The sequence below is a fragment of the Oncorhynchus keta genome, chromosome 1 (genome assembly GCF_023373465.1).
Source record: "Oncorhynchus keta strain PuntledgeMale-10-30-2019 chromosome 1, Oket_V2, whole genome shotgun sequence".
NCBI lineage: Eukaryota > Metazoa > Chordata > Actinopteri > Salmoniformes > Salmonidae > Oncorhynchus > Oncorhynchus keta.
In genome coordinates this window covers 63,173,858-63,196,990 of record NC_068421.1, presented here as the reverse complement: position 1 = coordinate 63,196,990, position 23,133 = coordinate 63,173,858, and the positions used below count along the sequence as shown (strand labels likewise).

The following is a 23,133-nucleotide window of genomic DNA, read 5'->3' as shown; positions in this document are numbered from 1 at the left end:
GACTGAACATTCAAACAGAGCATAAGCCCAGGTATCGCCACTGTGCCCAGACCTGCATAAGGAAATGAGTGATGCTATAATACTAGTAAACAGGGTCAAAGGGGCTGTCTCTTCAGCTTTAATTGCCAGAGGTGTGGAAGAGGCAATGTGAGAGAGCAACAGCTGGCCTGTGTCCAGCCCTTCTCCTGTTTCAGATCATGTTTCAGATGGAGCCGGCAGCTGCCACCACGTGATAAGCAGCGCTTCAAACATGTCTGCCTCAGCTGCCCCCCAGCCACTGAAAGAACACTAGCACCAGTGATACAGGCGGCTCCGCTCTGACACGAGATGGAGGAGTGGACCTCAATAGCTAATGGAACGACTACTACACCCAGTGTCCCCCTGCTACTACACAGCTCTCTCTCCCCACAAACACAGCCCTGGGTTTTATAGGTCATAATTAACCATTTCCAGAGCAACAGCTTGATGTAATTGTTGGGCATTGATTACGTGAATAGCCTGTTCACTAAAAGCAGCCTTTTTACATCACAGGGTTAAAATAGGTTGGCTTGTGAAAAATAGGCAGTTCAATCATCAACATGTCAGTTTCGCTCATGCACAACATGCTGATGGAGTGTTTGTACTTTAACACACTACAACCACAAGCTGCAATAGGTGTGTGATACAATAAAAGGAGGAAGAGGATACAGCAACTCTGATTTCCATGTTATGGTTGACCACAATTCACCTTTTCGCCAGCCACAGCAAGTCCTTAGTATCTTATACATATTGGTCTCCACATACATATTCACTAAGTAGTAATGAGCACTATGAGGTCATTCAAATATCAGTCCTTCAGCAGCGGGGAAATATCTTACAGGGAGTCTCCATGGAAGTGTAATTCACTTATCACTCTCCTTCAAAGCCGTGAGCTATTGCCAGTCAAAGCAGAAGCTGTCCATCGCGGTCACCAGCAGATTCAGCCCACAAGCTTTCCCGGGGTTTATTGCAAATAACATGGGCCTCATAGGTGGCAGGTTGAACAACTCCCATCCTCTCTATCTCCAGCTGTCAATAAATGACTGTACAGGAGGGGCAGAAATGAAAGACAAGACTGATCTCCCCCACACCTCTTCCTTATATGGAGGCTGACTTCTATTTACAGTCTTCACCCTAAGTGAGTGAGTGAGTGAGTGAGTGAGAGTGAGTGAGTGCACGACAGGGACAAGAGGTCACTTATGTCTAAATCCATGGCAGATTTATTGAGGGGCACCATGACCTTGATCGCCAGATCCCTAGTCCACTCAAAACGGCAAAAAGGGTGCCAACCAGCCCAACACATTAACTGAGGGTAGATTGTAGCACGTGGAGAGATTTCAGTAGGAAAAGAGAACCTCCCCGGGGCAGTAAAAGAGAATGAGTAGTAGCCTAATAAAAATGTGATAGGAAAAAGGCTAATGGATATCAAACAACATAATAGATCATCTTTATGTACAGAAACGGAATCCGTAAATCACAAGTCACCATGGGACAGCAGAAGAAAAATGGCTGTTTTTCAAGTAAATGGCTTAAATGAATTATGAGCTGCAATTCCTGTAAAGTTGTTAGGATGTGTTTCTTTAAGGCTTGGGTTCCCCCCCAGATTGTAAGCCTGCAGTGTACTTACAGGAGTGGGCTCCTGCTTCCATCACTGAAGGATTCGTCAGTGTGAGAAAGTGCACAGCTGAACCACAGACTAGACCACTGTGTGTGGAAATGGCTGGCCAACAAAGACGACCTTTCAGCGCTCAGCCGTTTCTCACTCTGCTTTTTCTCTCTGTGCAGTGCAGTTCCAGATAGTCAGACTGAGGGCTGCAACAAACTCTCTCACTGGCAAGGGTGACACTGGCATTCACCTTTGTCCCAGGTGCAGCCACCACCCTGCATGTTGCTCATGCAACTTCGTATGAGGCAGAAAATAATATACAAGACACTTGCCAGTCCATAATGAACAGAGGCTAATACTGACAACTAAAAAAGAAGCCATATTACAAAGGGCTGCAACATTAACTGGGTTATTCAGGGCCTGCATGAGAGTCGTTCCATATCCTTCCAGCAAGACATGACACCCACCATGTCAGACTGTTCTGAAAACGTTTTTGTAGTTAGAAATAGATAAGATTAGGCCTACCGACCAGCGCAGCAGTCTAAGGCACTGCATCACAGTGCTAGAGACGTCACTACGCACACGTGTTTCGGGGGGACACATTGCTCTCACCTTGGCCTCTCCCGAGTCCATACGGGAGTTGCAGCAATGGGACAAGACTGTAACTACCAAATGGATATCACGAAAAAGAGGTAAAAAAAAATGTACAAATAAATCAATAAATAGTTAAGATTAGCATTCCGGCAACTTTATGTGTTGAGATTGTATTTGATCTCTGGGAAATTAAGCTCATTGATTGCACCCAAATTGGCCATGCTAAATTATAGGATTCAAATAATATTCAATAAATATAGTAACCAAGCATCCAATTCTGGACCAAACCATTGAGTACAATGAAATGGTCAAAAGCCACCTCCCCAATCACCAGTATACGGTATCACTTTTCCATGTCTGACAAGTAGTATGGAGCTTCTTTAGTATATTTGACATTTTTAGTGAATTTTAAAACATACAATCCACCTGCAGTGAAGCCATACAACATTTACATTACAGGCATCTAGCAGAGGCTCCCCATCCAGAGCAACCGACAAGAGCCCCGCTCAAGGGCACATCGATGGATCCCCCACCCAGACGACTCGGGAGCCCGAGGCAGCGGCCTCTTGGTCAACGGTCCAGTGCTCCCAACCACCAGGCCACCCTCAAAAACAGGCATTGGCTGTAACAACCTTTTTTAGTGTCATTTTTTTAAAAAAGTTTATTTTTTTACTGCCATTTTACCCCTCAATCAGCAATTTCACTCACACTCATCTCCAGTTCTGCTGGCGACTCCATCTGGATTTCTACACACCATATACAGTATATTTCAACTATGCTGTGATGTTGAACATACAAGTTTAATCTAAATCGAATAGAATCTGATTGAGAGTTAAATAAAAATTAAGATAAATAATTTTGCAAAGAGCAGTGTTTCCGCTGCATATATGGCGCTGCATCACGGCCAAATGATTGCTGCCGGGCCCCAAAGAAATATGGAACATGAAAATATATTTCTACCGAGGCACACTTTGAAGATGCTAGAACAGTCCACATGAACTTTTCCTCTGCAAACAAAAAGAGTAATGAACAGAAACAGACAACCCCATAGTAGAATAGTTTATCTATTTACCTAGTCGGCTTGTAGTGTGTGTTCTATGAGAGAGAAAATATTTGAGGCGCATTGAAGTTACAGTGCATACGGAAAGTATTCAGACCCCTGGACTTATTCCACATTTTGTTACGTTACAGCCTAATTCTAAAATGTATCAAATTAAACGTTTTACTCATCAATCTACACACAATACCCCATAATGACAAAGTGAAACAGTATGACATTTTTGCAAATGTATTAAAAAAACAGAAATACCTTATTTACATAAGTATTCAGACTCTTTGCTATGAGACTCAAAATTGATCTTAAGTGCATCCTGTTTCCATTGATCATCCTTGAGATGTTTCTACAACTTGGAATGCACCTGTGGTAAATTCAATTAATTGGACAGGTACACACACCTGTCTATATAAAAGGTCCCACAGTTGACAGTGCATGTCAGAGCAAAAACCAAGCCATGAGGTCGAAATGACTTAAATGTAAATGTAAATGTCGAAGGAATTCTCTGTAGAGGTCCGAGACAGGATTGTGTCGAGGCACAAATCTGGAGAAGGGTACCAAAACATTTCTGCAACATTTATTGGGGCCCTTCAGAGTGGCCTAAATCATTCTAAAATGGAAGAAGTTTGGAACCACCAAGACTCTTCCGGGTTCTTGGTCAGGGAGGTGACCAAGAACCCGATAACTCTGACAGAGCTCTAGAGTTCCTCTGTGGAGATAGGAGAACCTTTCAGAAGGACAGCCATCTCTGCAGCACTCCACCAAATCAGGCCTTTATGGTAGAGGCCAGACGGACGCCACTCCTCAGTAAAAGGTACATACATGACAGCCCGCTTGGAGTTTGCCAAAAAGTACCTAAAGGACTCTCAAACCATGAATAACAAGATTCTCTGGTCTGATGAAACCAATATTGATCTCTTTGTCCTGAATGCCAAGTGTCACGGAGGAAACCAGGCACCATCCTACGGTGAAGCATGGTGGTGGCAGCCCCGGCCAAAGCCCGGACTTGAACACGATGAAACATCTCTGGAGACCTGAAAATAGCTGTGCAGCGATGCTCCCCATCCAACCTGACAGAACTTGAGAGGATCTGCAGAGAAGAAAGGGGAGAAACTTCCCAAATACAGGTGTGCCAAGCTTGTAGCGTAAATACCCAACAAGATTTGCGGCTGTAATATCTGCCCGAGGTGCTTCAAAAGTACAGAGTAGAGTCTGAATACTTTTGTAAATATGATTTTCAAAATATTATGGGGTATTCTGTGTAGATTAATGAGGGAAAATGTCATCAATTTCAGAATAAGGCTGTAATGTAACAAAATGTGGAAAAAGTCAAGGGGTCAGAATACTTTTCTAATATACTAACTTTTTGGACAACCCAACAAAATTTACATAGAAATGTGAGTAATAGATCTGTCACTCATTGAAAGCAAGTCTAAGAAGCAGTAGATATTTTCTATGTGCGATATTTATATGCTTCCCATTTGAAAGTTTAGTTTTTGCATTTTTTATTTCATCACAAACTGAAATTAGGTGAACTATTCAAGTTTCTGAAACCAGAAAATGGTGGAGCGATTTCTGCATAGTGCATCTTCGAGAACAAATTGTCCTCCAGTTGACGGATTACATTTCCAATATCTCTATCCAAGTGATAATTCTGTAAGAGTATGAAGAGTATGAATTCTGTAAGAGTATGAAGCTGTGGCCCAGAGTATTGCTTCTTCATCCTTTGTAAAGTATTCCCAGTGAAACTGGTGATGTTTTTTTCCCCTGTTCAGAGAAATTAGTCACCTGCATTATTTAGCATAATTGAGTGTTAAAGTAACAATCACTAAATGCCGTTGTTCCTGCTACTGCAGGGCTACACATTGCACCCATTTTAAATATTTTTCTGTGCGACATGGACATTTTATTTAGGAGCACCAGTGTGCTTTGGAATTATATATATTTTTTAATCACCCAGATTATTTTTGTTGTAATGATCACTTCACTGTAGTGCAGACAGCGTGCCATGGTGCATACACTGAACTCAGATTCCTGACCCTCATGCTTGTGCTCCTAAATGTCTGTGTGTGCTCCTAAATGTCTGTGTGTGCTCCTACATGTTTTACTTAGGCACACGTGCTCCTAAAAAAGGTCAGCATAGAGCCCTGTACTGCCACTCTTATCCACTTTGCTGGTCACTTGTTTTTATTAAATGGATCACAACATTTTTTATTTGCAACTTTGGGTAGAAAACCAATAGCTTTTGCTCATTAGACCCATTTGTATCCTGATGCAATTTTGATCCTTTTAAAAATGGTTGAGTGCAATATTTGTATTCACTCTCAGCAGGTGAACACTGCTCCAGCAACCTCTGGGTCTGTGTCTGCCCTCCGGGCAGGGTCTAGTTCTCTTACTTCACACAGTAATAGTGCAGGCAGATATTGGAGGCTGACTGTGGGGCTCCCATTCCTGGTTCTCACTCCCCGCATTAGACCATCCATCCCCTTGGTCCCTCTGTGTCCTACCAGTTTCACTCCTCACCGATAAACATATATGATCCACCCTGTGAGGGCCCCATCAGCCGTGCCTCTTTTGGAGACCGCACCCCCCTGCTCTACTTGTTGATCCTGCCATATTCTTGTCCCAAAGATTAAGCCATGCTAGTCTTAGTACACATGGTCCGATACAGTGAAACGCTCATTAAATCAGTAATGGTTCCATTGATCGCTCCAATGTTCCTTGGATAACTGTGGCTGAACGCCAAGAAATGGCACTGACCTTCGGGCACACATGCATTTATTAGATGAAACCTATACAGGGTGCTCTCTGGTTCCCCGGCCACTTTTGGTGACCCTTCATGGCACTAATTTGAATGTCTGCCCCTATCAACTTTCAATGGTAGTTTCTGTGCCTACCATGGTGACGACGGGTAATGGGGAAATCAGGGTTCGTTTCCAGCGAGGGAGCCTTAAGAAACAGCTACTGCTGCCAAGAAAAGCAACAGGCACACAAATGATCCACTCCCGATTCAGGGAGGTGGTGATAAAAAAAATACAATACAGGACTCTTTCAGGTCCCTGGAATTGGAATGAGTACACTTAAATTCCTTTAATGAGGATCCATTACTGATGTTTAGGAGTGATGTTTAGAAGTATTTTTACAGTGGTCAAAAACTTCTGAAAGTATCATTGTTTTAACAGTAAAAAAATATATAATAATTTTGGGAATTTTACCCCGTTTTCGCTACAACTCCCATACGGGCTCGGGAGAGACGAAGGTTTAAAGTCCTGCGTCCTCCGATACACAACCCAACCAAGCCGCACGGCTTCTTAACACAGCGTGCATCCAACCCGGAAGCCAGCCGCACCAATGTGTCGGAGGAAACACTGTGCACCTGGCAACCTTGGTTAGCGCGCACTGCGCCCGGCCCACCACAGGAGTCGCTGGTGCGCGATGAGACAAGGACATCCCTACCGACCAACCCCTCCCTAACCCGGACGACGCGGCCGGTTACGACAGAGCCTGGGCATGAACCCAGAGTCTCTGGTGGCACAGCTGGCGCTGCAGTACAGTGCCCTTAATCACTGCGCCACCCAGGAGGCTTTACAGTCAAATTTGACTGCATGTTGTACATTGCCCATCGGTGTGACTAAGTCCTATTGGGTGACGCCAATAAATAAAAGGTGCCGTCTTGGACAAGATGTATAAAAAATAAAATACAAAAATAATAGTTAGATATGAGGCAGGTAACATAATACAATAGTTTTGTCTCGGTTTAAGGAAAATACTGTAAATCTTACCCAAAATGTAATAGCGAGACACTTGGTTATGATCATTATACAGGGAAATTGTGTTGTTCATTTCAAATGTCAGAATGTGATTGACTTAAAGACAAATAAATAACAAATAAAAAGCATTTTGTCTATTTTGGGAATCGTTAAATGCGCTGTTGAAAACTGTTACCGGAATAAAGTAGCCTAAGCTACTGCCGGAGACACGACTCCTCTCGCTATAGCCTACCAGCTGATCAGGGCCTGGGTTACGTCAGATTTGATTTCAAATGTTCAGATTCACCATCAGCAATAGTCCTGATAGTTTTGCTTTAAACAATCAGTGTATAGTCATTTTTAGATATACAATTATCAACTTTACCCTATATAAAATGAGGACAGCTACCCACACTGCATGGTCGAAGCAGGAGAATTAAAGTTCACTCCGTAAAAACATTGTGCTCACACATTGGATATGTAATAGCACATTTTAAGATAAATATTGACACATTACTAGATCAAACACTTTGAATCTGTAAAAAGTACAAATTAATTAGTGGGTGATGTTGTTTTCAGATCAAAAGTTGGGGGGACAAAAAGCAATCATCAAATCAAATTGTATTTTGTCACATGGTGGAGACTAACAGTGAAATGCTTACTTATGGGACCTTTTCCAACAATGCAGAGTAAAAACATATTTTAAAAACAATGACAAATACACAGTGAATAACGAATAATGAGTTAAAATAACATGGCTATATACAGGGTGTACCAGTACCGAGTCGATGTTCAAAAAAACAGTACTGCCTGTATGGGTAGAGTCCAGTGTGTGTGCATAGAGTCAGTGCAAAATAGTTGGTGGAAAACAATAAAATAGATCAATACAGGTTGTCCGGGTAGCCATTTGATTAGATATTTAGCAGTCTTGTTTAGCAGCTTTAACCCTAGGGGGTAGAAGCTGTTCAAGGTCCTGTTGGTTCTAGACTTGGTGCAATGATACCGTTTGCCGTGTGCTAGCAGAGAAAACAGTCTATGACTTGGGTGGCTGGAGACTGACAATTGTTTTGGGCCTTCCTCTGACACTGCCTGGTAGAGATCCTGGATGGCAGGGAGCTCGGGCCCAGTGATGTCCTCACCAACCTCTGTAGCACCACGCGGTCGGGCCAGTCAAGACACTCAATGGTGGAGCGGTATAACTGAGAATCTGAGGGCCCATGCTAAATCTTTTCAGCCTTCTGTGGGGGAAGAGGCGCTGTCATGCCTTCTTCAGAACTGTGTGGTTGTGTGTGTGGACCATGTTAATTCTCTTATTGATGTGGACGCAGAAGGAACTTGAAGCTCTTGACCCGCTCTACTACAACCCCATCGATGTGGATAGGGGTGTGCTCGCCTATCCAGTTCCTGTAGTCCACATTAAGCTCCTTTGCCGTTGAGGGGAGAGGTTGTTGTCCTGGCACCACACGGCCAGGTCTCGGACATCCTCGCTATAGGCTGCCTCATCGTCGGTGATCAGTCCTATCACAGTCGTGTCGTCAGCAAACTTGATGATGGTGTTGGAGTCTTACGCAGCCACGCAGTTGTGGGTGAACAGGGAGTACAGGAGGAGACTAAGCACACACCCCCGAGGGGCTCCCATATTGAAGATCAGCGTGGTGGATGTCTTGCCTACCCTCACCACCTGGGGGCAGCACATCAGGAATTACAGCATCCAGTTGCAGAGGGTTCGGTCCCAGGGTCCTGAGCTTGGAGGGGACAGTGGTGTAGAATGCTGAGCTGTGGTCAATGAACAGCATTCTTACATACTGTAGTAATTCCTTTTGTCCAGGTGGGTAAAGGGCAGTGTGGAGTGCAATACATATTGCGTTGTGGCGAAATGGGAATTGTAGTGGGTCCAGGGGTGATGGTGTTGATGTGAGCCATGACCAGCCTTTCAAAGTATTTAATGGTTATAGCATTTCTTGGCGTTCTTGGGCATGGGGACTATAGTGGTCTCCTTGAAACAAGTTGGTATCACAGACCGGGTTTATTGTTACAAAGTGGGATTCAAATGGATTTAATTGTCAACAATCTACTGCAAAATACTATAATGTCAAGGAGGAAGATTTTAGATAAGTTGTATAAGTATTCCACCCTTAAATTAGTTAAGGAGTAACATTTGGCTTAAAAAATCTAATAAATGACATGGACTGACTGTGTGAAATAGGGGTTGACATGAGTTGATTGACTAATACTTCCACTGTCCTCCATACATCCATCTGTAAGGTCCCTCAGTCAAGTATTGCATTTCAAGCACAGATTCAACGACCAAGACAAGGGAGCTTTTCAAAAGCCTCAAAGAAGGGTAGTGATTGGTAGATGGGTATTAATAACAAATTAGATATTGAATATATATTTTAGCAAGATATTTACTTAATTAAGCATAGTGTTTATTTGGGGCGACAGATAGCCTAGTGGTTAGAGAGTTGGGCTAGTAACCGAAAGGTTTCTAGATCGAATCCCCGAGCTGACATGGTAAAAATCTGTCATTCTGCCCCTGAACAAGGCAGTTAACCCACTGTTCCTAGGCCGTCATTGTAAATAAGAATTTGTTCTTAACGGACTTGCCTAGTTAAATAAAAGGTAAAAAAAATTAATTCAATTAAAATTCAATTAAAAATTAAAAGTCTAGTCAATTATGCTGTGGATTATACAGTCTAAAAAAAACATTAAGGACTCCTTCTCTTTCCATGACAGACTGACCAGGTAAAAACTTTGATCCCTTATTGATGTCACCTGTTAAATCCACTTCAATCAGTGTAGATGAAGGGGGAGACAGGTTCAAGAAGGATTTTTAAACCTTGAGACAATTGAGACATGGATTGTGTGTGTGCCAGTCAGAGGGTGAATGGCCAAGAAGACACTGTTGGGTTTTTCCCACCCTGCAGTTTCCCATAAGGGGCGGGGCAGGGGCAGGGTAGCCTAGTGGTTAGAGCGTTGGACTAGTAACCGGAAGGTTGCAAGTTCAAACCCCCGAGCTGACATGGTACAAATCTGTCGTTCTGCCCCTGAACAGGCAGTTAACCCACTGTTCCCAGGCAGTCATTGAAAATAAGAATATGTTCTTAACTGACTTGCCTGGTTAAATAAAGGTAAAATAAAAATATAAATAAATAAAAAATATATCTCAAGAATGATTCACCACCCAAAGGACATTCAGATAACTTGACACAACTGTGGGAAGCATTGGAATCAACATGGGCCAGCATCCCTTTGGAACGCTTGACACCTTGTAGAGTCTTTGCCCCAATGAACTGAGGCTGTTCTGAGGGCAAAAGGAAGGGGGGCGGGGCTGCAACTTAATTAGGAAGGCGGTCCTAATGTTTGGTATACTCAATTTGTGGGACTGGTAACAGATAAAGACTGACTGATGCTGTTGAAAAGCAGTTCTTGAGGAGAAACGACCACATCAGATGTCCAGCCGCTTGGACGGCTGCAGGTCAAGTTGTCTAGTCCCTGTGTCCTTTTGTGGACAACAGGGGGAGGAGGTACCATTTCATAGAGCCTGTGCTGGCAGATTAAAGGGTGTAACATTAATACAACGCATGAGCTTATATTAAAAAAAATAAGAATTGAGTTGTTGTATGTTTATTCTGTTACTCAGTAGGTGATTTATTTAAATATGAAATATTATCAGTCATTAATGATCTAGAAAGACATGACTAAAACATACATTTGAAATGGAGTGCAGTGTCATTTGTCTGGTCCCTTTTGGGACCCTGTCACATCCATTACAACATTTTCCTTTATCCTTATTATGAAAGCGCAAATACTTCTATAAATTGATGAGGTCTGCCAATGAAAATACATTTTCAAAAAAATAAATCTAAATGATAACTATTCAAGATACTGGCAATTTCTTGTTTGAGGTACACTGCATTTTCAGATGACAAAAGTTTGGTGAAGAAATGTTTAATATATAAACACTTATTTTGCACAGCTTCACATCCATAACGGTCAACTTCCTTAAAGTATATGACCATTTTTATATTTTCATCATTGTTGTTCATGTGTGAATCAAAGCCTTACTTTCAAAGTGGCTATTAACATTTTAACTGAAGACTTAACAATTCAGACATTTGCTGATGTGTCCATTCTCCCAAAAATGCCTGTCCATTTCCGTCACATCCATAATGCAAGTTGTTGTTGTGTTACTTCAGTGGTATAAGTTAGAATTGTCTGCACTTCCCCTATAGGGTTCTACAAATATACAGTGCATTCAGAAAGTATTCAGACCCCTTCTATATCTCACATTTTGTTAAATGACAACCTTATTCTCAAATTGATTAAATAAAAACATTTCCTCAATCTACACACAATACCCCATAATGACAAAGCAAAAACAGGTTTAGACATCTTTGCAAATAAAACAGAAATAGCTTATTTACACAAGTATTCAGACCCTCTGCAATGAGACTCGTGTGCATCCTGTGTCTATTGATCATCCTTGAGATGTTTCCACAACTCGATTGGACTCCACCTGTGGTAAATTCAATTAATTGGACATGCTTTGGAAAGGCACACACCTGTCTACATTAAGGTCCCACAGTTGACAGTGCATGTCAGAGCAAAAACCAAGCCATGATGTCGAAGGAATTGTCAGTAGTGCGCCGAGTCAGGATTGTAGTTGTAGCATCATGCTGTGGGGATGTTTTTCAGCAGCAGAGACTGGGAGACTAGTCAGGATTGAGGGATAGATGAACAGAGCAAAGTACAAAGAGATACTTGATGAAAACCTGCTCCAGAGCACTCAGGACCTCATACTGGAGCAAAGATTCACCTTCCAACAGGACAACAAGCCTAAGCACACAGGCAACGCAGGAGTGGTTTCGGGACAAGTCTCTGAATGTCCTTGTGTGGCCCAGCAAGAGCACGGACTTGAACCCGATCGAACATCTCTGGAGACCTGAAAATAACTGTGCACTCCCCATCCAACCAGCCATCTTTCTAGATCTGCAGAGATAGGGAGAAACTCCCCGAATACAGGGTTGCCAAGCTTATAGAGCCATACTCAAGGCTGTAATCGCTGCCAAAGGTGCTTCAACAAAGTACTGAGTAAAGGGTCTGAATACTTATGTAAATGTGATAGTTATTTTTAATACATTTGCTAAAAATTCTAAACCCATTTTTGCTTTGTCATTATGGGGTGTTGTGTGTAGATTGAGGGGGGAAAAACTATTTAATACATTTTAGAATAAGCTGTAACATAGTGGTCTGAATACTTTCCGAATGCACTGTACACATTAACATTTATGCCTTATAAGTCAATTTTGTGAGACATTGTGTGTGCAAATGTCATCTCCGTAATGCTGGAATTGCCCTTACTCATTGTTAGGAAGAATGATAGTTTAAAAACCAGATGATTTTATGAATCCCATAAATTAAAATTTAGGTACAATCAACTAGCTTAATTTCTCATATCAAATTATATTTCAAAATGTTTCAGGAATGCTAATCGTATTCTAGCTACAGAAATGATTTTAGCACAATCTGAGATGGTGGGTGTCGAAATCCTATTTCCTATTTCCTGCATGAGGGGGAAGAACCCACGTTTGAGTGACCAGGGAGGGGAACGCACAAACATGTGGACAGCTGCACTAGACTGGAGGTCAGCCAGGGGAGCTAAAGCAAAACACGCCACTCATGTCCAAACTTAGGTCAGAGGAGTTCACATGTGTCCTCTCCTCTGCTCTGAGGCTTTGACCCAAGTCAAACCAGCAGCACATAAAAGCCTAAAGTTCCCTGGAGAAAAACAATCTTGCGGGCAGCAATGCCCAGTAACAGTTCAGTAATGCCATTATCTGTTGCCTGGCTGAACAGGTCCATGTTGCTTGCTAGCTGGTGAGATCAATCAACAGGGCACACTGCCATTGCCCTAATTAGGAAAGGTGAGAGTAGCTAGCTAGTAACTACCACCATTGAAACAAATGATTTGGTTCACTTCAAATGTACTCATGGAGCAACAGTGGCACAATATCCAGCGATGTTACGGAAATAATGCCAGGGCCGGATATAAAATGGACATGATGAGGATAAAAATACCCAAAACAGATGGAACGTTTCAGACAGAGAGGAGAAGCAGCGCAGCGGAGGATTTCAGTAAAAGCGATTAAATTACAGAGCTAACCTCGGCTTTCAGTGCGGTTAGCAAAGCCTTCAATATGTGTCTAGTCAGCGATAATGACCTCCCTGGGAGATACAAATGTAAAGATAATCATACACTGTCCAGTGTGGCTGTGTAGGTGTTGACGCCAAGCCCACACTCGAGTGCAGCGTTCAGACGCCATTTATGACAAACAACCTCTCTCGTAGGGTGCAGAGTTACACCAAGGCCTTTCTCCAAGAGACTTCTAATTGGCAACTTCAAATGACCCCATTAAAACATATGGATATACCAGCGTTTACAGTGACATTCAGGCTTCTACATGACTGGAGGAAAACAGAAACTTAAAATGTTGCAGAGGAAGCTCAATTTCTGGCTGGCTTCCCTTCACCAATCAGAAAATAAATGGGTCTTGCCATTTCATGTGGTTTCCCAGACCCACGCTCTGTATATTGCAGAGGAAGCTCAATTTCTGGCCTGGCCTCCCTTCACCAATCAGAAAATAAATGGGTCTTGCCTTTTCATGTGGTTTCCCAGACCCAATCTCTGCAGGCTGCAGAATTAAAATCTTGACTTGCAACCTCTGAGCCCCCTACGCTGGTTTACTCTGAGATTCCATTTCACCTTTGAGCTAAAAGGTAAGAACCCTACTGTGTGTGTGTACATGCATGCACACATCACCATGAGACAGTACTGTAGATGACTTGTTCTCATAGTGATAATGTGCAACAATTCCCTTACCTCCCTCAAGGAGTTCTAGTGGGTGTTTCTCTGGCGTGTATATCATGACCTGGGAAGTTAATTATTCTTCCTTCTCTTTAATATAATACAAATTGAGCATGGTTGACTCATTAACAGTGCATTGGACCAAGCTACAGATAAGTAAATATTTGCCTGTGGGGGAAAGAGACATAGTCAGCACTAAAATGTTTCCTGTCTCTTAAAGGTCAACAAGTCATCAGGGGTGGGGTGTTCTGCTGCTGTAAGGAAACTGGATTCAATTACCTTGGCCAAACTACAGTAACACAAATCTAATAACACACAAAAAAAATGAATGTCACAATGCAGCAAACCAATGGCAAGCTGCACTAGTTGTAGTGAAGTAGTGTAGAGGAATGTTAGATTGGAGGGGATGGCAAAATATAGACCTACAGGATGTAATTTGAAAAAGACAGTGGTGAGGATGATTAATGTAGGAGTGCATCCAAACAGAAACACACCACAGCACTGCCGTTTAGTCAAACATGTTGGCCTTACCAATTTGATGGCCACATATTCGTTGGTGTAGAGGTTCTTCCCCAGCCGCAGCTCTCCAAAATTGCCACAGCCAATCTTTTTTCCGACACGGAAGTTTGGGCCAACCATAAGAACCCCAGAGTTGGTCCCTGTACCCCGGCCCCCATGTCCAGTCCTGCTGCCGGCTGCCTTAGACATCTTTTTCCCTTCCTCTGTCTCTCCTTTACTCCCCTTCTTGTCAAAATCCATAAGCTTGTGATACCCTGGCCTCTCCACGATTACTCTCCGGCCATGCAAATCACAGAGGGGCCAAAACAACCAGGACTCTTAAGGGAGGGGGAAAGTGATACAAAGACAGAGGAAAGGTGTTGTATAGAAATATGCAGTGTATTAAAAGCCACTTCCACAGGGGTAAAACTGCAACCAAAACACACAGTATGTCTATCTGCCAATGTTGTACCGCGTGCTGTCCCCTTCTTATTTATGGTAGTCGACTCCTTTCTTCTCTGTTTGTCCAACTCCTGTCTCAGAGTAGCATGTCCCAGCCTGAAGTGGGCAGGTTGTGCTAGCATGCACCCACACACACACAAACACAACAAGCACTTGGAATCCCAGCTACTGGATCCACAACGCAGCTTGGCAACTTTCCCCGGAGCCCCTCATTGCGTCCTTCTGGTCAGTCTTTGGTAATACAGCAGACATTCTTCATGTTCCAGTGCCACGGCGGAAGGGGCAATGGTGGAGGCAGAGTCAACAATGATGATGAGATACTGCAGTAGAGTTTTGTTGGATATCTGAAAAACACAAACAAACTGAATTAGCCCTTAGGTGTAACAATCCATTACAGAACATCTTGCCAAATACACATTTGCAGTGGTCAGATATCAATGACATGTATTTTCTAATTGCAAGCCTTAAAATGCAGCAATATGCATGCAACAATAGTCAGAGATAGAATTGTATAAAGCCTAGTAACATACTAGGTAATTCATACATTTCTAGCCTGAAGTAGAAATGGGATCCATTTTCTGAGTGGTACATGGAGTAAATTCAATAAAGCAATCAATACGGGTGGAAACATCACATACTAGACTGAGTGTTGTGATGAGAACAATGCACCCCTTTCCAGGACGTATCATTTTGAATGTCCAAAAACCAACACTATAGGGCTATGGCTTTGGACAAATGGTGTTCCTTGACTATTAGCTGTAAAGACTATCAAACATGACTGAGTCACAGGATGGTAAAATTTGACATATTCAACTGGAGTGTGCTACATAGCCTATGCCTTGGCACACTCATCCACAACCTCATCAATATATCAGTTTTCACTGGTAGTGTGATTTGACAGCCTTTGAATAGTTAATAGCATACATGGAGGTTTCTGTATAACCCTGAGGCCCAGCTTTCCTCCCTCTCCTTCCCTTGGGAACTGTGATGTTGCTGATACTCATGGAGAACAGGTAATGCCAGCAATATCAGCAGGCAGCTATGCTTTCTTCAGGAAATGCACTTAAACTGATCAATGACTGCCAAAATGCCTCTCCATCCTGATAGCCTGGAAAACTGATTCACATCAGAGTTAAGGGGATACATTGAAATGGAGAGGGCAAGCCAAAGGGCTTACCTATATAATATAATAATATATCCATGTTCATCATTGAAATAGCATTTAAAGAAAGCAGTAAAACACAGCATTAACCAATTTAACTTGGCCAATACCCAGTGCAAGCTTTATGCAGTAGTAGAATAAACTAATGTACATGAGTAGAATATGCTAAATGTAGGAATGTGTGTGTGTGCCTTCACCTGTGCAAAGACAAACAGAAGCATGTGTTCAGAGTAGATAAGGTCAATTATTAAAAATCACTGTATCCTCTGTAGTTGGACAAGTCTTGGTAATTAAAAAGGTCAATCAATTAAATGGAAACCCCATTACTTGCTAAATGTATCCCCCACCACAAATTATGAAATTGTGAGAGCACTGAATACATGCTACTTCCATCTCAGTAATGTAAACAAAGTGGGGTAGCAAGTGCGGCTGGTTTTAATGGGAAAAACATATTTAAAACCGGACAGTAAAAATAAAAGAATTTGAGTCAGTGTGCTGATACATCTATCCATCTATTCCAACCGACTGTTAAACTGAGAAATTGAAAAGCCACAGAAACAGAACTTGACACTACAGTTGACTGACTGGGAACAAATTAAAACAGTTGAATATTATTGTCACATTTTTTTTGTAAGTGGCATAAATTGCCAACGTGGTTATGAGTGTAACCGCCGCCTTTCATACATAAATTAGCCAGCATGTGTTTACAATATAGTCATCATTCAAGCAATATAAAAGATACAAACTAGCCATGAATAATATAGCCTATATGAACCATTACATTTAATCCTATTTGGTAGCCAATTTGACACTGAAGAAACAATAAATGCCTGGTCAAATGTTTGCGCGACTAATTTTTACGAGATGTTGTGTTAGCGAGCTAGCTATTTGCCTTAGTTACCTGCTATATTCTCTTTCCAAATAGTCGAGTCCTAACAGTAACAGACAAGCGAAACAATAACGTCTACAGTAAATTAGCTAACAAGCAAGATTAGTGACGAAATATAAAGCTAGTTTATGTGATGAAGGCAACTCCACTGGTTAATGAAGGCCTCACATCGAGCTAGCTCGCTAATTTAGCTAGCTCATTCTCTTCCTCTCGCAGTCGCTAGCTATCGAGTTTTCTAGTCTGATTCTATGGCAGTTGCTGTCAGTTTTGTGGCCCATTTAGGAAAGGTAGCTTAACCTGGTACCCGTACGAAGAGGACCATGCTTGTGATCTGTCTGTAGTTTCCATATGTTCTACTTGTCAACTCCGTAAATACTCCGCAGAAGTTAAAGAAACGGGAGTCTGAAAATGTTTTTATCAAATCGTTACAGACTTGCAAGCTAGATAACTAACGTTAGCTACCGTACCGTCCGTAGTGCTACCTAGCTAACGCTAGCGAACTAGCTACTAATACTAGCGTGCTGAGGTGAGGTAGTTGACATGTAATTGGAAGTGGCCAATACTGATACATTATCACCAGCTTGTTTTCTTGTCAAACTATTCAAATTGATGATTAGTTAGCTACTCATCGAACAGATCCTGGCCTACTAGCTACTTGTTCCCAAAACACACTGATCAGTCACGAACTAGCTAACGTTAGCAAGCTAATGCCGAGTAAGAACAAGCTAAAACTGCATAGAACATCAAATATTCATTGCCATAACCTTAATTACACATTAATAAAGACAAACCCTTCTAATATTGCAAACACATTATATGAAGTTCTTAAAAGCGAATTAACAAAATGCATTTCACCTAAATTAGCTGCGTTTGTTTTCAGTTCCCAAACATAACATCAGTGGGCAACTCCTTAATCCCCACAACATAAATCCAGTTTGTAGCTAGCTCTTTCCTTAGCTAGGTCGTTAATTTACGGCTAAATGCGATTGCCTTCGGAAAAAGCTCCCCCACTTAACCATGTATCATCGAAGAAACGTATTTTACCTGTCAACGTGTATTTTCAAAGTGAACGTATCAACATGGTCATGTATTTACGATATTTTATCTCTTCTCCCTCGCTAGGTCTTGCTGTCTCTTTAAGTCTCCCAGCCGATAAGCAAGCATTCAGCGTCATCTTTACTCCTACTGTTATCCTTGCGCTGGTAAACTAGCGCACCTTGCTTGAAGAATAGGACCAAAATCCATACAGCTCAATGACCCATGAAAATAGTCGAGTGTGGATGCTGTGGCTCAGTTTCCAGCTATACAATTTATGAAACACAAATTCGGAGCTTTTGTGAACTACTGGATTGTCATCTGGTAAAGCATAGCAAAATCATGAAACATCAAGAGCATTTGTTTGTCTAACTTTGGTGTCTTGAGGGGGCTATATAACCTACTAGACACAAGTAAGTGGCATGTCCTACTGATTTACACAGCATGAGAATTTGGTCAAATCTATCCTCCTCTGCCATGACCCTTATTTCAGTATTTTATTGTGCTTTTGACTAGTATATTAGTTAAATCTAACAATCTTCAATTTGAAGCTCTATGGTTGATGTGTGCTGTAGGCCTAAAACCACCATCTGCTACCTCTGGTCACCTGGCTGGTAGCCTCCCTTGCCAGGCTTATTGGCTGTCCTGACACATGGGTATCTGGTTGGCTTTCCCTCTCTGCAAAGAATCTGTTGGAGCACATACCAGTCATTTACCCTCTGTTCTAAGACCTTGACCTCCCATTGCTTGAGTTGTTTCCTTCTTCTGCCCTAGACCAGAGACCCAAACTCATCTGGGTTATTATTTTTCTATTTGCAAACAGATACAAATGGAAACTAAAAAGACATTCAAAATAATTGTATTCACACAGAGTTGAATTATGATTTTATTGTGTATTACCATGAAATGAATGTAGGATAGGCCTAAAGTTTCACTGGGGCGGCAGGTAGCCTAGTGGTTAGAGTATTGAGCCAGTAACTGAAAAGTTGCTGGATCGAATCCCAGAGCTGACAAGGTAAAAATCTGTTGTTCTGCCCCTGAACAAGGCAGTTAACAAACTATTCCCCGGTAGGCTGTCATTGTAAATAAAACTTTGTTCTTAACTGACTTGCCTAGTTAAATATATATTTTAAATCATACCTTGAGACATTACAGAAAATTGTCTTGAACAAATGAATATATGATGTGAAAAAAGTGCCCGAAATCACATCTCAATTCTCTATTCTCCTAAGTGCTTGTCATAAGTGAGTAAAAACTGACTGTAACATCTCTATGCAAATGAAGTATGTACCAATCCACTCCTGATTGCGATCCTGAATGCTCACAACATACCTTGAGTGTTTCTTGATCAATCTAATCATCTACAGACATAATCACTTGTCAGAGGTCCTTCACACATACATACAGTATGTACAGTGTCAAAGTATACAATCAGTAGTTTATGTGTCCGTATTGATACTAGTGCACCAGTGTACCAGTCCCTTTTTGCCATTACACACTGCAGAGAAGTTATAGACCCAAATTGGGGTGGGGTACAGTTTTACTGGGAAAGAAAGTCTGAAGGGAAAGGCTGCAGTTTTTACCAACCGGTGGGGCAACTCCTAAGGCCGGGCTGTGTTGCTGTAGAATGGGCCAGAATTTGGGGGTGAAATGTAGGCCAGCTGACAGCATCCCTAAAGCCTGATGATGTGGAAGGTGGTTCCGCTCTCCATACACAAAGGGAAAAACGGGAGGATAATGTAATCTTGTGTGGACCTGAGTTGCAATGGCGTCTCCAGGACAAGAAATGGTGGGAGCATCACTGACTTCCCAGAGAGGAGCGAATTTGCTTTGTGTTTTGGAGTCCTTAGTAGTGCTCTCTTCCCCTCCTGCCTTGGTCTGATGTGGTTCCCCCAGGCTTTGCGCTCTGCGAAGAGGGGAGCATCGCTGTCCCTTACGAAGCTTTGCTCTTCTGTTCTTGAACCACACCTGGAGGAGCATATTATTTAGTTATTGGTGAAGGGTTGAAGTGTTTATTAAGCTTTTAAAAAATAACATCTAAAAGCACTACAGCTTTTATATACACTTCCTTTCAGGAAAGTATTCAGAACCCTTGACTTTTTCCACATTTTGTTACATTACAGCCTTATTATAAAATCTATTCAATTGTTTACCCCCTCCTAACACAATACCCCATAATGACTAAGCACATTTTTGCTAATTTATAACAAAAAAAATAACAACAATATCACATTTACATTAGTACTCAGACTCTTTACTCTGTACTTTGTTGAAGCACCTTTGACAGCAATGAAAGCATCTTGGGTGTGACGCTACAAGCTTGGCACACCTGTATTTGGGGAGTTTCTTCCTCTCTGCAGATCCTCTCAAGCTCTGTCAGGTTGGATGGGGAGAGTTGTGCACAGCTATTTTCAGTTCTCGCCATCCCCACAGCATAATGCTGCCACCACTATACTTCATCGTAGGGATGGTGCCAGGTTTCCTCCAGACATGACACTAGGCATTCAGGCCAAAGAGTTCAATCTTGGTTTCATCAGACCAGAGAATCTTGTTTCTCATGGTCTGAGAGTCTTTACGTGCCTTTTGGCCAACTCCAACCGGGTTGTCATGTGCCTTTTACTGAGGAGTGGCTTCCGTCTGGCCACTCTACCATAAATGCCTGATTGGTGGCGTATTGCAGAGACGGTTGTCCTTCTGGAAGGTTCTCTCATCAACACAGAGGAGCTCTGGTCAGAGTGACCATCGGGTCCTTGGTCAGCTCCCTGACCAAGGCCCTTCTCCTCCAATTGCTCAGTTTGGCCAGGCGGCCAGCTCTAGGAAGTGTCTTGGTGGTTCCAAACTTTTTCCATTTAAGAATTATGGAGGCCACTGTGTTCTTGGGGACCTTCAATACTACAGAAATGTTTTGGTACCATTCCCCAGATCTGTGCCTTGACACAATCCTGTCTCGGAGCTCTACGGACAATTCCTTCAACCTCATGGCTTGGTCAACTCATGGCACTGTCAACTGCGAGACCTTATATGTGTGTGTGCCTTTTCAAATCATGTCCAATCAATTGAATTTACCAGAGGTGGAGTCCAATCAAGTTGATGAAACATCTCAAGGATGATCAATGGAAACAGGATGCACCCGAGGTCAATTTCAAGTCTCATAGCAAAGGGTGTGAAGAGTTATGTAAATAAGGTATTTCTGTTTTTTATTTTCAATACATTTTCAAAAATGTCAAAACACCTGTTTTTGCTTTGTCATTATGGGGTATTGTATGTAGATTGCTGAGAAATATTAATAAATAATAATAATAATAAAAATATTTAATCAATTTTCGAATAAGGCTGTAACATAACAAAATGTGGAAAAAGTCAAGGGGTCTGAATACTTTTCCCGAAGGCACTGTATATTACAAGAATAACTTTAGTAAAAGCAGCAGTTCAAATAAATATTATGAATGAATGAATGAATGCACACAGGCTGGTCCTTTTTGAAGAGCGACCTTTACTGACCTGAATGCGAGCTTCAGGCAAGTTGATGCAGACAGCCAGTCTTTCTCTCATGCTTACATCAGGGTACTGGGTCTGTTGGAAGGCTTTCTCTAGAGCCTGTAGCTGGGACACAGTGAAGGCTGTGCGGCTCCGACGTTGCTTTTGCTGGTTCCCATAACGGGCCTCCAGGATCAACTCTGTGGGGACAGAGGAAAAGCCACAACAAGATTAGTGGTGAAACAGCCAACCAGTTGGCATTTCAGATGTCGGGCTAAACGTGAAAATACCAGCATTTTGGCAGTTTACGAATGTTTTTTCATATTTTTTCATGTGTGTGTGAAAAATGTTGCCATCTGCATTTGTTTGATTACATGCATCGATTGCAGACACTGTCATAAATTAAAGTAGTCTATAGTCTAAATACCGGCAAGTCTTTCAGCAACAGAGAACGTGTTAACCGAGGAGGGATTGGCCAATGAATAAACCTGGTACTGGTCTGCCATCTGGTGGTGGTCGAAGCAGACGGAGTTGAAGCTGTGTAGAGGATAGACTCCACTGTTGGATCCCCCGCAGAAATTCAAAGCATTCATAGCGCCCCTAAATTAATATAGACAAAATAACAGTTTTTATTTGATTGTCCTTACACCATAATAACTAAGCATACAATGTCGCCTATATAGTTTGTAAATGAAGGACGCTTGCACGGTGCAATTTTGATTTACAGTCTAAACTCACTTCAAAAATAAAAAAAATACAGGACAAACGGTAAATATACATTTTCAACTTTCTTGATAATTCAAGGTAATTGAAAGTTATTCTTCTCTAAGCATAAACCATTGCCACTTGATTTAGTGGCAATCTGCTGCAGTAGACTACCAACATACAACTATCTTCAAAATACAGATCAGACAAAAAAATATATTCCAGTGATGAAGTGTGTAAAAGTTCCAGTATTTTTTTATTTTACCTGAAAAGCTCACAAAACAGCAGAAATGTAATCGATTCTCGTGCGCTTTAGAGGCAAAGAAGTCCACCTAAACAGTCCAATACTTTCGAAATGCAGGCCTTATCCTCGTACACCACGGCATGGATCTAATTCTCCGAAAACCATTCTCACCCACCGACCCACGACTATTTAAGAAGCATTTACTCCAGCTCCCCTCAACCATTAGCCAATAGAAAGAAAGGTATTAGCCTGGATTATGTGGGATGAGGGGAAAGAGGGGGGTCCAAGGGCTCAAATTTTTGAAACTATTGAACTTGGGGAGATTTACGCAAAGGATCCCCCCACAATAAACGAGCGCTTCACTCCCTCCCGTTAAAACAATTAAAACAATGTGGTCTGCTAATCTCTGAGGCAGCCCAGATTAAAATAACAGCCTTTGATTGTCCCCTGTTCTCAGCCTCCTTTCTCCTAAACTCCCTGCTTTGTCAATCTCTACTTGGAGGGGGTTTGCTTTGCGGTTTGTTTTGCTAACAGACTCAATATTTTGCTCATAAACTGTCAGCCTGTGAAACAAAATCGAGACATTGGCCATTAAGACCAATTTCCTAAGGTTCAACTAAACCAGATTCAAGATTTCTTCAAAGATAACTATTATCCCACCACAACAAGGAAAATAATTAAACAATTAAGTTTTCCATATTATTGTGCTTTGTCACATTGTTACACTCACATAATTAAAAACAACATGTTTTATTCATCATTTGCATGTAGG

The 23,133-nt window shown here is 41.9% G+C and overlaps 2 protein-coding genes across 6 annotated transcripts in view; both read right to left on the bottom strand.

Annotated features, from left to right (window-relative positions):
- Nucleotides 1-18,152, bottom strand: part of LOC118390508 (casein kinase I) — a 39,229-nt gene extending 21,077 nt beyond the window's left edge. Inside the window, exons 1-2 of one of the 5 annotated variants that reach the window (XM_052457604.1) lie at nt 17,945-18,152; nt 14,421-15,193 (exon numbers count right to left, since the gene is read on the bottom strand). In XM_052457604.1, the coding sequence (XP_052313564.1) occupies nt 14,421-14,648 (228 nt within the window). In that variant the 5' untranslated portion in view covers nt 14,649-15,193; nt 17,945-18,152. The other 4 variants (XM_035781177.2, XM_035781167.2, XM_035781151.2 and 1 more) reach the window with 4 other exon arrangements.
- A 636-nt stretch (nt 18,153-18,788) lies between these two features.
- LOC118395765 (diencephalon/mesencephalon homeobox protein 1-B-like) lies at nt 18,789-22,566 on the bottom strand. The gene is made up of 4 exons (XM_035789668.2): nt 22,383-22,566; nt 21,840-22,012; nt 21,437-21,612; nt 18,789-19,903 (listed from the first exon to the last, which is right to left on the bottom strand). The coding sequence occupies exons 2-4, from the start codon at nt 22,003-22,005 to the stop codon at nt 19,445-19,447; spliced, it is 801 nt and encodes a 266-aa protein (XP_035645561.1). The 5' UTR covers nt 22,006-22,012; nt 22,383-22,566; the 3' UTR covers nt 18,789-19,444.
- Nucleotides 22,567-23,133: the final 567 nt, after the last annotated feature.

Excerpts from the sequence above, each read along its gene's own strand:
- LOC118395765 (XM_035789668.2), bottom strand. The coding sequence starts at position 22,005 with ATGAATGCTTTGAATTTCTGCGGGGGATCCAACAGTGGAGTCTATCCT. Across the intron at positions 21,613-21,839 it reads TGTTGCTGAAAGACTTGCCG|AGTTGATCCTGGAGGCCCGT; the intron begins GTATTTAGACTA and ends CTGTCCCCACAG. Across the intron at positions 19,904-21,436 it reads TGCCTGAAGCTCGCATTCAG|GTGTGGTTCAAGAACAGAAG; the intron begins GTCAGTAAAGGT and ends ATGCTCCTCCAG.